General features: G+C 39.7%; 1 protein-coding gene across 1 annotated transcript; it reads right to left on the bottom strand.

Annotated features, from left to right (window-relative positions):
- Positions 1–4,699: 4,699 nt before the first annotated feature.
- Positions 4,700–12,835, bottom strand: ufl1 (UFM1-specific ligase 1). The gene is made up of 19 exons (XM_071540545.1): positions 12,648–12,835; positions 12,298–12,443; positions 11,555–11,583; positions 11,254–11,351; positions 11,026–11,140; positions 10,657–10,787; positions 10,499–10,557; positions 9,852–9,998; positions 9,591–9,766; positions 9,218–9,397; positions 8,978–9,104; positions 8,618–8,740; positions 8,280–8,400; positions 8,011–8,177; positions 7,772–7,902; positions 7,457–7,537; positions 7,244–7,329; positions 6,622–6,802; positions 4,700–5,221 (listed from the first exon to the last, which is right to left on the bottom strand). Exons 1-19 carry the CDS (start codon positions 12,722–12,724, stop codon positions 5,003–5,005), a joined length of 2,394 nt encoding a protein of 797 aa, XP_071396646.1. The 5' UTR covers positions 12,725–12,835; the 3' UTR covers positions 4,700–5,002.
- Between the last annotated feature and the right edge of the window lie 692 nt (positions 12,836–13,527).

Below are 13,527 nucleotides of genomic sequence, written 5' to 3'. Positions count from 1 at the left end.
GTTTAGATCCCTCCGAAAGCCAGAAACAATAGAACAAAAGACTCAAACCAGTGATCATCAGTCACACAGGTCTCAAATCTGGAGCTGCTACACACACAGTGAATCTGAGACTGATTTAATGAATGCTTGTCTGAGTGTTTGTACCCAAAAAGAAAAAAACTTGGTACTCCCACAGTTACAATTCATTCTCCATGGAACAATATAATGTTTTTGATCACCACAGGTTCAAGTTTTAATTATCTGGCTTCTGGCTTTGGAAGAAAGTTAATGTTCAGAGATATTAATTGGACTTCTAGGCCGTCGATAAGACATAGGGGAATTCTTAAATCGTTGCATAATTTTCATTCAGCTTCCATTCCACGGTGATAAAACAACATCACTTCAAGGGAACGGGATATTGTGCCATCAATATTGCTGGCTTATACCTCAAAGGGCAATCAACTGTCGTGACATGAAATGTTAATTACAGCCACAAGAGGAAGCTAAGTACACATCTTATTATGTAAATTTTCTGTAACAAAAATGACAGTGAGGTATTCAAAATGAAGTGAGTGATGAATTGATCTTGGCACCAGATGAGAATTGGAGACCTAATGCCATATATATTTTTTTTTTATGCTTCACCTGACAGCCAAAGTAACCACTTTAACATGAGACATAACTGGTGTCTTTTGAGGCCATGATGGTTCACAGACAGCAGCTGATTGTCTGTAGAACCACAAACTCTAGGAATCCTTTCAGAGAATCCCTAAAAATCTCTATGTGTATGTCTTTACCTCATGAATTTTGAGATAATATCTGTTTAGATGCATCAGAATTAGGGATGAGACGATATACTGCAATGCAAAAATGTGACAATAGTATTGTGGGGCAGAAAAATTAATCACAATATTACCTACATTTTACTCTGCTGTAATAATCACAAATGAAACTGCTTGCCCATCACTATTTCACAAACTCTCCATCCAAATTATTATTTGATTTAATTATTATTTTTATATATATATTATTATTTGCACTTTGTAATGACAGCATTTTAAAATTGTTGTTTACATTCTAGCGAGCCAATGTCATTGCTAGAAAGATCTGTGGCACAGAAATGAACATAATTCTGCACAGTCACACTTGGTTGACGTTGAACTTTTATTTATTACACTGTATCGTGGTTGTATTGGATCGTGAACCACATATAGCGTATATCATAAGCGTATCATCTCATCCCTACTCTGAATATATTTTGAGTTTATAGAGGGACCAACCTGCTATTTCCTTTAGTGAAATTCAATGTGCAAGGCTTGAACAATCTATTAACACTCTACACTCAGCTCCTAAATCAATACAGGTCATGTCATTGCCCAACCCAATACTGCCTGCCACTGCATTTCAGTCATGGTTGAATGCATAATATCGATGTTGCAATGCATTGCCAAGGGAACCTGAGTCTCCCAATGATGCTATAGTCATTATCGCATGACATAAAGAGGTCAATTTTAAATGGGCTTTCAGGGTTTTACACAAACAACACAAATAATAATAATAGGCTTTATGAGGCACTTATGTTGTCCTGTTTGTTTTAATGGGGGGACACCGACACAGCCGGGATTAAGGTTTGATTCCCACTGGGGCCGCCCATGAAGAAAATGTCCCCATTTATGTTGTTCTGAGACGTTTTCAATAGAAGCGTTCACCTAATGCATGTTACAGTATGTTATAGGGCTGCAACTAACGATTATTTCCATTGTCGATTATTTTCTCAATTAATCGATTAGTTGTTTGGTCTATAAAATGTCAGAAAAATGTGATGAAAAAATATGACGTCCTCAAATGTCTTGTTTTGTCCACAACCCAAAGATATTCAGTTTACTGTCATAGAGGAGTAAAGAAACCAGAAAATATTCACATTTAAGAAGCTGGAATCAGAGAATTTTGACTGCTGTGGGACTATACTCAAACCGATTAATCGATTATCAAAATAGTTGGCGATTAATTTAATAGTTGACAACTAATCGATTAATCGATTAATTGTTGCAGCACTAGTATGTTACGAGGAAAAAAATCTCAAAATGTCAGAACAAAAGCTCAGTGAAAAAAAACACGTTTTCATCAGATCTTGTACCAAAAGCTTAAGATTTATTTTTTTTTGCATAGCGGTGTTGCATGGATGGAGCTTTTGTTCTGACAAAAACAAAACAGCAGCACAGAAAGTAAATTGATTTCAGCAGTGGAAATCAAACAAGAGGATAAGAACATGATGTTTATTTCCAAAACATAGATGTCATGTCTTGAATTCAGTATTTTCTACGGTGCAGAGGATCTTGTCTGTTTGTTATCTTTTGTCAACCAAGGACTTAAGCTATCCTTTAAAAAAATACCCCAAGTTGTTTCAATTCTGCACTATGAATCATTTTGTAAGAGTGGGTGGCACTGTGTTTTTTTTTTCACGATATCTCATTTTAGAATGAATTTCTTCAGTTGACATCTTCTATTACTGCCAAACCCAGAGGCCTCAGTGGAATACAAAAAGAAAAAAAGAAAAAAAGAAATAAGAATCTGGCCTCAAGTAGGAGATGCTTGTTTCCATGGTAATCTGGAGCATGTGCTTGTGTGTATGATGACCTCACGCATGCATCCCTCCTCAGACAGTCTGCCTCCACACGGCACATGGTGCAGTCACATGTCAGGCCTCTGTCTATAGGGCGATACTGCATTTTACAAACGTGATATTATACTGTATATCCAAATTCATAACAATCACTGGCTGGAGTTCAACATTCAGCATCTCTATAACACTTAGAGGATCCAGGCTGTAAAAAGCATGATAATTTTTACTAAAGACTCCGGTTCCCACTGGTCATTGAATTTTTGGAATATTATGGAATATTTTAAGAGGCATATTCCAGATGGAGAAAGTCATGGGATTTGATAAATTCTCTAAGAAAGTCAGGAAATATACCAGAATGTATTTTACAACTTGTTCCACACATTGATTAGCATTTGATGGTGTTTTTCAGTTGTTTTTATGCATTGTAGAGTCTCTTCTCTACAGCAAGCCCAGTTTTATTGGAAACTACGAACACTGTTTACCCATTCCAGACTTTCCTCAGCTGAAAAACAACATTAACAAACCATCAAGGTCAAAGAAGCGCACCAAACTCATGAAATTTTACGTTACGGCCATGTTTGGAGCCCGGTAATAAGACCCTTTATATATTTTGTGCTCTCAATCATTTTTAAGAGTAGGAGCCGCCTTTTCCAAATAATAGATATCTCATTTTGGAACAAACTCTTGATATGTCATCTCTGTCTTTTATTTAAGCATAATACATACATAATACTTTACACTGCTTATAAATAAGGTAAAAATCTTTTTCTAATCTGTTTTTTTTCTTGTTGTCAGAATGTAGATTCATGTCAGACGCCCATCTTTTCTGTCCTTATACAATTACATAAATAGTATTCAGTGGGTTACTGGAGTCACATGTATGTTGGGTGTTGGTTCCCCCCAGTGTTGCAGAGCAGGATTACACACAATGTGAGGAACACCTCCTGTTTTTACAGTCCTTTGCAGTTCCATGTGTGGCCACCAGAGGGTGCCAGTCAACCTGTGCCCCTGTCCTGACAGTACATTCAGATGCGGTGGCTATAATGGGATTTTTTCCCCCTCAAATTTCCATATTTTTTTCCTTCTTGAGTAGATTTGGAGATTTTGGCAGATGTTCAGCATGACTTATGCAAATAGTAGTTAAGCAATATGGGTAAACTAGGCTTTATCATTCATCATATGCTTTTTTTAACTATGCTCCTAAACTGTGGAACACCCTCCCAAAGAATATTAGAGAGGCGGGCTCTGTAAGCATTTTTAAAAGACTGCTAAAAACGTATCTTTTCAGCTTAGCTTTAAATAGCCTTCATTTTAATTGTTTCTGTTCAGGACCCCAACAGAGCTGACACACGCAAGTACAAATTTTCATTGGTCTTGTCCGGGTAAAGCTTACTTGCACGAGTGAACACTATATGTGGGGGGGACAGAGCTTTACCCTGTATGATTCTCATCCATCCGTGGATGGTGAGGTTTTTGACCAAGAGGAGAATCTATGATTCTCGTCTGCATTGGGCAGTGAGATCTGATGTAAATATCAGATCAAGAGTAGAATCAGGAAGGACAGGGGAAAAGAAAATTACAGAAAAACATATGGATTCACTCACAATGTGCATCTAAAAGTGGGAGTATTTGTTGTGTTCTTTTATCTTTCTATTTTACTGTTTCCTTTAATGCATTTTGCTTGTTCTTTTATATGAATTTTATCTTTTTATCTGTCTTTTATCTGCCTTGTATCTGCCGTCTTTTATCTGCCTTCTATTGATGTAAAGCACTTTGAGCTGCATGTTGTGTATGAAAGGTGCTATACAACTAAAGGTTATTATTATTATTATTATCATTCTATAGCTAACGATTCCTCTTCACAACTATCATATGTGAAAAAACAGACTACATAAAATGTGCCTAGTTGTGTGTATCAGGACTGGAAAACAGTTTGCCATACTTCCTTTAGTTTTACTTTATGACAGAAATGATCAAATTCTTTTCCATACTTTTCAAGACCTGTGCAGGAACCGTTATGGTTAGATGTGGTTACAGAGTGTCAGTAGGACAGATTGACTGACAAATACAACAAATAACTTCAGCACATAAGCAAAGAAGGGGGTGAGCTTTTAATTAATTCATGAAAGTGATAACCTCATTGAGGATATTCATGTTAATTAGGTTATTCGGGAGACATCCCACACAGGAATTTCCATTAAATAATTTAGAATAACGGCCACATGTGAGCATTTCACATAGACACAGTATTAACACTTGATCTGTCATTGTTAACAGTATTTATCTAAACATGTAAGACCATTGATAAATCACATTAAAAAAAAGACTTTTTTGGTTGGCCTGCTGATCTATTCCAACATTCATTTATCAATTCATATTTCTCCCCACTGTCTGAGCCGTTCAGTCCTCCGTCACTGAAGTCTTCCTCTGGGACAGGACCAGCTCCTTCACCTCGGGCGTCAGGGACAGCAGCTCGGAGCGGATGGCCTCGGCCTCTTCGTCCCTCTCCACCGCTCCGTCGCCCTCGCCCTCCGCCTCGCCCTGCTTCCTCCCCTGACTCTGGCTCACCAGCTGCTTCACCACCAGGCTCTGGTAGCGAGACAGCAGCTGCTGCTGCTCCTGAAACACATGGGCAGACACAAATATTTCAGCATTTTAACTCACCAAACAAACACAGTATTACACTGTGATGACTTCCACGGCAGATGGAGATTACCGACAGCTGCTGTGTCTGAAAACTGTATGTAAACAATCCCAAGATTAAGTAGTATCTCGCCAACATTTGCTGTATACTGAAGCATTTAAACTATGGTGAAACGCAAATATCAACATGTCTCAATTTATTAAAGCTGCATTAGGCAACATTTTTATGCAAAAATCCACCCGTCTTATCTGTCTAAATCAAAAATTCAGGCTGCAACAGAGAAGAGCGTCCCATCCCCATGAACTGAGATGCTGTAGATTTGCCCAAATTAATTTCAGGTGCTGGTATGGACACTGGTGGGAAATCTTCTCTGCGTGATGAATCAAAAACTTACAAGCAAAATCAAAACTCTTAAAAAGTAGCGAGTGAGTCCTCCGACAAAGACTCCCAACAATAGCTGAACCTGTTGAAATTAGTCTGAGGAGTGTGTAGTTTACTGACGTCATGTTAGATGAATTCTGGGTAATGAAGTCCTTCAAACATTTAACATACAGTTATCTCTCAGTGACACTTTGGGCCAACAAGGTACAAAGTTGCCTTTAATGTTTTTCATGATTTGTTAATTTAAAAGATTTTTACTGTCCCATAGCACAAATGACCAGAATATATCTGAGAAATTTCTGGCTTTCTGGCCCATCTGTTTGGGAACAGATTCCCACCGTAATGCAAACACATATGGGGATCAATCCCCTAACCTACTGTTAACCCCGTTAACCCACTGTTAGTACTGTGCTCTACCCATTGAGCTACAGTGGACCACCAGTATTTTCTGATGCCAACTAAATCCAGGGTTGCCACACCTTTTCACTGCTCAAAGTCCAAAAGTTTTCCATGACCCCTTTTTAAATTCCCATGACCAAATTTTAATGAGACTGAATTAAAAAGTGACCATCAACTACACTAACTTTAAGCTTTTAATCCTGCATTATAATAGTATTTTAACTCAAAAACAAAAATTTCAACAACCAACAATATTTTCCCCCCAACAGGAAGGTCTAGACTGTTTCAGGCTCAGCTTTGTGTGGCATCTGACAGTATTAAACAAAACAAACCAATAACATTTCATGATTTTTCCAAAACTTTTCTCCCTTTTATCATTTTTCATAACTTCTCCAGGCCTGGAAAAAAAAACTATTTTAAAATTCCATGACTTTTCCAGGTTTTCTACAGTGTGGGTAAATCAAGCTCACAAGGTGAAGGTGGTAAAATCTGCCTTCTAAGCCATGTTAAACCCAGTATACGGAAACAGCGTACTGATCAGCAGGTACACACAATTTTTCGACACTCATATTAAGCCGGTAAGTCCCAGCAGTACCGTGGGTATGCGTCCCATCAGGGTGCCGATGATCTGGGGCACGCAGCGCCCCGGGGCGTGCAGCATGCAGTGGGTGCTGGCCTGAAACAGCAGGGAGCTGGTCAGGTGGAGGACCAGCGCCGGCTCCTCCGTCTCCTTCAGCTGCTCCGTCAGAGCCTGGCGGTGCAGGAACAGGGCCTGTCTGGAAAGAACACAAACACACACACACACACACACACACACACTGAGGTTAGACATCTGGAGGTGATGCTACACATTCAGATAGCTCAAATCTCCAATCCACTATTTAAAGAAATACGTGGATTTTTTTTATTTTCCAGATCTTGACTTCTGATTTGCAGATTCTGGTTGGCATTCAGTGTGATGTATGCCAATAGTGGTGGAGCAAAATTGAGGAAAAAAGCATAACTAAAAAAATAAAAGAGTAGACTGACAAGCCGATAAACTCCTTTATCAGCTTACAGTTGTGTGACAACAAGATTGGTAGCAGTTTAGTCCAGTATTTGGTCTGCTTTGGTGCATATGCTAATGCTTTTGAAATTGCAAGCTAAAAAGGTCTGTGTGCAGTCTGTCCTTTAAAGGAAAAATCAATTAATCAATAAAAAATCAGGCTTGTTGTTACCTCTCTTTTTTCTTATCGCCCTTCTTCAGCATGAATCCACACACCTCAGCAGAAGTTTCGATGTTGCTGAAAAAATCTTCAATGGTCTGTAAAAAAAAAAAAAAAAAAAAAAAAAGGACACAAGATGAAGAACTTTCTACACAAGCTGCTATGCGTACGCACTGCATTTCATCCTCATTGCAAAACTGACCAGCTGATGATGTAATGACCTACTTTTCCATTCAGGCAGTTGTGCAGCTTCATTAGAGGTCCTTTGGTCTCATCTGGTAGCTTTCCCAAAATCTTCACTCTGACCTGCGGGGACAGATCCGCTGGGTTAAAGGGAAATCGTTTAATGTATGCATATCCCGGGGCCATCGGCAAGATTAACAAATCCAGATTACTAATTATGAGTTTATCTGAATGCGATCTCATCTCTCCGGCTCTCGAGTTCATCAGCTGCCTTCATCTCTTCTATGGAGAATACACTAACGGCGTTAATAACTGAAACACAGCTTATTATCTGAAGCACACAAGAGCTCTGCTGACCTCATTGGTGATGGAGCTGGGATTCTCCACTGACATCATCAGGTCAGCCGCCAGGAAGTTGACCAGGATGTTGGTGACGTCGGTGCACACGGTCTTCAGGACGTGCTTGGAGATATGGACCTGGGTTTCATCTGCAGGATCAAAGTATCTCCATTAAGCTCAGCTGGCATTCATTTGCGGTGATTGCGTTCCATTTCAGTTGCGGGCCGAATCAAACCGTTTTGTTTTGTTTTTTTTACCTGAGAAGAACTTAATCCCTTTCTCAAAGAGTCGGATGTTGTTGTAAAGGTTGGTTATCTCCTCCTGCAGATCTTTCATACTTCTCTTCTTGTTGGCCCCTGACGGAGAGCTGGTGGAGGACATGAACACCGCCCGCACCACCTCCTGGTAGGTTTTAGTCAAAGGTCTGCGGAGAAAGATTTAAGCTTATTGTTTCACATTTCTTTGCGAGATTAGGAAAAGTGAAAGTGGAGAAAACTTAACTTTTTGACAAAAACCTCCTTATTACCTTACTAAATGCTCCGCCAGCTCAGAGAGAATTTCTTCCGGGCAGTCACTCACTCGCTCCTCTAAAACGGCTTCAATCTCCTCCTGGGCCATAAAGGGGACTTCAGTCTGTTTGCTACGATCTTGGCAAAGGTAAAACAAAACCTAATTAGTCTCACAGGGGTACTACAGTTACCTTTGTCTTACATGAAAAAACCTTAACAACCCAAGGGAGAGATTTTTACCCAACCAGCCATTAAGCTCTTGTTACAGCAGAATGCCTCACTGAACAAGCTTAATGCACATGCAGAGACATTATGTCCCCATGAAGATAAAAAAGCACTGTGGCCATAAGTATACTTTGCTGGGGAGGTCCGGTTTCCTCATCGCTGTCCTCATCTCTCCTCCCCTTCTTCTTGGTTTTGCGAATCCTGATCTCCCTGGCATTGCCTCCTCCGCCTCCTTTCACGCTGCCGGTGCCCTCTGGGAAATAAAAAGGAGAAGTTAGTCCATGGATGATGGAAATTATGAATAAAAGACATATAATCGTAATGCCTCTAAGTAGAAGTACCTTAACAGAAAACCTTCCACGATCTATCGAATATCACAAAAGTGTGTCTGAGACTAAGTAGCTCCCTGCTGTGCCGCTTTATTGTAATACTAGTTTTACTGTGTTTTGGTTGTTAAATCTCAGCGTGAGGCGGCGAGGTTTTAACCAACCTGAAGCCTTCTTCCTCCGCTCTGCCTCTCTCTTTTCCTTTTTAGAGGGACCGGTGCTTTCCGTCACCATAGATGCCTGCTTCAGATCCTCTTCAGTTATCAGAAACACTGGATTGTTCTTGACTTCCTGAAACGGAACATCCACATCACAAACAAATAACAAAGACACTGTGTATTTAAAGATAGCGATATGCCGCTATAACCAAACACAATCCAGGTCTATGACAAAGGAAAATGTACCTTCTGAGCTTTATTCTGCATGGCTTCGTCAAACAGAGAAAGGCAGTTGCTGATGAATTTCTCGCTGACAACGACCGTGCCTCCCAGCACTCTGGCAGAAGACTGCACATTAGTGTTCCTCATAGCCTGGTTGATCAGCATCCCCACGTCCTCCATCGACAGACAGCTGGGCAAAATTGGCTAAATCAACCAGAGGGAGAATGTTTTTAATGGGTTAGATTTCCAAATTCCAAAATACGTGATTTCTGTTCACACTGGCTGACTTCTCAGTTGTCTGCTAAATTATCCTATTCATATAAATGGCACGTTTGCTATAAAACAATCATGAATGTAATGACTGTACAGACCGAGCTGAAAGACTCTTTGTTAGCACCTGTATGTCGGTCCATGTGGCAGAGCTGACAGCTTCCTCCACCGAAGCCTCCACCTGGTCGACCAGAGCCTGGCCCACACAGGCCGCTCTGAGGAACAGCAGCTTGCTGGATTTGAACCGCTTCTTGATGTAGTTGATGGGGTCGGGGATCCCCAGCCTGACCAACGCATCAAACTCTGCATGGAGAAACAAACAAGGACGACTCAGTAAAATGTTTTCATGTCATTATGATTTCAGAGTGCAAGGTTTTGGAAAGCGTACCTAAATATCCGTTCTGCTGGAGGAAAGAGTCCACCCAGGTGTTCTGTGTTCTGGAGTAAATGTCAGGGATGTACACAGCCTTGTCCTGCCGGCCTCCAACCACTGTGCCTTTAAGACGTCCGCTATTCACCAGCTCCTCCAAGACAGCTGCCAAACCACAAAACACATTACTGAGTAGGGCTGCAACTAACGATTATTTTCACTGTCGATTAATCTGTCGATTATTTTCTCGATTAATCGATTAGTTGTTTGGTCTATAAAATGTCAGAAAATGGTGAAAAATGTGGATCAGTGTTTCCCAAAGCCCAAGATGACGTCCTCAAATGTCTTGTTTTGTTCACAACCCAAAGATATTCAGTTTACTGTCATAGAGGAGTAAAGAAACCAGAAAATAATCACATTTAAGAAGCTGGAATCGGAGAATTTTGACTTATTTTTCTTAAAAAATTACTCAAACCGATTAAATTGATTATCAAAATAGTTGGCGATTAATTTAATAGTTGACATCTAATTGATTAATCGTTGCAGCTCTATTACTAAGCCAACTGTATAGCTATTATATGGCTACAATACATTGTGATGGGCATACTGACTTAAACCGCTGGTCAAATCAACAACAATCAAACACCAAAGCAGTAACTCCTTACAATAGAGAAGATGTTCCTGAAATCCAAACGCTCCGATCATGTTGCTGACAGGTGTCGGCCTACAGAATAAAGAAGAACAGGTAGGAATTAAGTGAACACAAAATAATATAATTAAGAAAGCATTTGTTTCAGTGTACTGAGAAACTGCTTCAACATACCGAGTGATTGCACTGAAAAGCCCTCTGATTCGGGCTTTGTGGCGAGCAACAAAAGCTGGAGTAAATATGGCACCTCTGTTGTACTGGTCCATTTCCCCCTGGACGAGCTTCCCAAGGCGCTTTGACAACTCCTAAGATAGATATATATATGTATAAAAATATAGCTGTATTATATCTTAATTATGTGAGCAAGAAAAGACATGAGAAAGCTGAAGTCTATTTGAGGGTGCCAAGAAGCATCAAACATCAAACAGTGACTATAATTTCTTGCATGATCCTTGAAGGAATATTAAGCCGAAGCGAACTTGTAAGAGATTTATGACAAGATAAAAAGAAATGCGAGTAAAGACTAGTTGCAGTCCGACTCACCTCAGTCAGGAAATCCCCTGGAAGGTCATAGTTTTTACAGAGTTCTGCAATACTGATCAAACCAGCTTCTTGCAGTTTGTCATTCACTTCCTCCGCTAAACGATCCAGGTAATTTCTACAGCCGACACAAGATGATCAAGATTTTTTTTAGAAAGGCAGAAAAATGTTCACAACTTACAATTTTTAGTCTCACCATTCAAACGAAACAACGTGTGATTTCATACTTACTCATCGATGAGTTGTCCCAGTACAAACTGAACACCTTTATCAGATTTCGCTATGTCACTCGCTCTACTTTCAACATGGACCAGATCCACATTGATAAGCTGAAAGGAACAAGATCATGGCAACATTTATAGGGTGTTTGAATAAAGGCTTACCGCACAGGAATTCTGTATTTTAGCTTTTGCTACTGACATATGGTACAGAAAATATGAAAACAGCTGTTCATCGACTCTTACATAACTTACACAGTTCTCAAAGCAACATTTACACTAACCTAGAGTTAAATGAATCTACTAATACACACCTGCTGGAGGTCCACAATGTTGATTCGCCCTGTGAAAGAAAAAGCCAAGTCTTATTCACTGCCACCATGCCACACTTATAGTTAGTGGTGGAAAGTAACTAAGTACATTTACTCAAGTACTGTACTTAAGTACAATTCTGAGGTACTTGTACTTTACTTGAGTATTTCCATTTTATGCTACTTTGTACTTATACTCCACTACATTTTAGACGGAAATATTGTACTTTTTACTCCATTACATTTATTTCACAGCTAGTTACAAGTTACTTTTCAGATCAATATTTTATATTTAAAACATTTGATCATCTTTATAAAATAACTATAAAATAGCACTGTTATAGATTAGGCTACCCAAAAGTAGAGCTAAATTGTTAAGATTAGCTTCACGTTGACAACTTTAAAATGCTGCTTACATGTACATGTATGTCAAGAAATCAGCATTAATATTCCAATAATTTATGAAAAATATAACTCTCTAAATGGGGACAGTTTGCATAATGAGTATGTTTACTTTAATACTCTAAGTACATTTTTGCTGCCAATACTTTTACTTAAGTAAGATTTTGAATGCAGGACTTTTACTTGTAATGGAGTATCTTTACATTGTTGTATTGCTGCTTTTACTTAAGTAAAAGATCTCAGTACTTCTTCCACCACTGCTTATAGTATATTAATTCTATAAAAGCTAATGCATTCTGATGATACTGCAGATGACTTTATTTGCCTGGTTGTGTTAAACTGACCTCCATGGACGTAGAGTTCATCCCTGATCTCCCTGCTGATCTGAGCCGGGGTGACATACTCCTTTCCATCCAAAGTGTGCACCACATCCAGCTTCTTCTCCTGAACCAGCTTTGCAATGATTTCAATGCAATTCCTCTCCGATAGCCTGCAGGAAGTGTCAAAATAATTGGCGTTACCATATAACATTCATTGAAGATGTACCGCACGTTGTTTTTCTGCTCACAACAGCTGTTATGCTTGTCAACAAAAAGCATATGGGAGAAAATTCACAACTTGCACTGTACTTTAACGTTAGCTAACATTAGCTTCGCAGCTAGCAGCAGCAGTATTGGGTGACGTTTTGCATTACCTTTGCACTGTGTCAGCAAACTGTGCTCTCTGGAAATCGGCAGCCAGCCGTCGGATTTCTTCCCAGTCGGCTGCCATTATTGAAAGTTTATTTATTTGCTAAATTCAGTCAAGTGTCTCTGCGTCAGTCAACCATTCAGGATGGAGTAGTACTTGGGTAGCTAGCTGGCTAAAGAGGCAGCAGCTCTACTGTGTTAGCCACACGTCAACATACAGTGACGTACAACGGAGACTCGAAAGGACCAAACTTCCCTTCCTGCCTTTCGCGCAGCTAATTTGCCCCCGAAGTACAGGCTTCTAACCCAAAAAAAATGCGGTCCTTGGACTTCCAGGGGTTGAATGTTTCCATGACGTCCCCGTCGATTACATTTAGGTCAGCTGCACTCTATTTTAATTCATTACAAGGTAGCATACTGGGGGAATTTGTAAGGACAATCATAGTATTCCCATGATGTCACATGCGTTTCCTCTGATTTCCTATCAATATGGTGCTTTACCATATTCATAGTATTATTGTTGCATCACCAAACGGCCATACTGGTAGGAAAATGACAGGTGATTGTTAACAGGTGACTATAATAAAATGGCAGCCACAGCCAATGAGCCGTGCATATGGTAAAGCACCATATTGGTAAGAAATGCACATGACAGCATGGGAATAGTATGAATACACAGCCCATTGGCTGTGGGTGACGTTTGATTACAATCACCTGTTTATTTATTACATTCACATAACATTTTCCTACCAAGATGGCCGTGTGGTGATGTAACAGCATACTCAGAGGGTTGCTACTCTCCACTGTTACCTCTCCACTAACAGCATAGACAGTGATGCAATTCTGTACCAACTCAGATCTAACAACAACAAAAAAACTTGTCAA

This window comes from Centroberyx affinis, unplaced genomic scaffold (assembly GCF_046629955.1).
Source record: "Centroberyx affinis isolate AG114_WGS23_722 - 3 ecotype Tasmania unplaced genomic scaffold, CSIRO-AGI_Caff_v1 ptg003672l_1, whole genome shotgun sequence".
Taxonomy (NCBI): Eukaryota; Metazoa; Chordata; class Actinopteri; order Beryciformes; family Berycidae; genus Centroberyx; species Centroberyx affinis.
The sequence above is the reverse complement of the archived record's forward strand: the minus strand, read 5'-3'. Positions and strand labels throughout refer to the sequence as shown.

Excerpts from the sequence above, each read along its gene's own strand:
- ufl1 (XM_071540545.1), bottom strand. The coding sequence starts at position 12,724 with ATGGCAGCCGACTGGGAAGAAATCCGACGGCTGGCTGCCGATTTCCAG. Across the intron at positions 11,352-11,554 it reads ACATTGTGGACCTCCAGCAG|CTTATCAATGTGGATCTGGT; the intron begins GTGTGTATTAGT and ends TGTTCCTTTCAG. Across the intron at positions 8,741-8,977 it reads GCGGAGGAAGAAGGCTTCAG|AGGGCACCGGCAGCGTGAAA; the intron begins GTTGGTTAAAAC and ends TTTATTTCCCAG.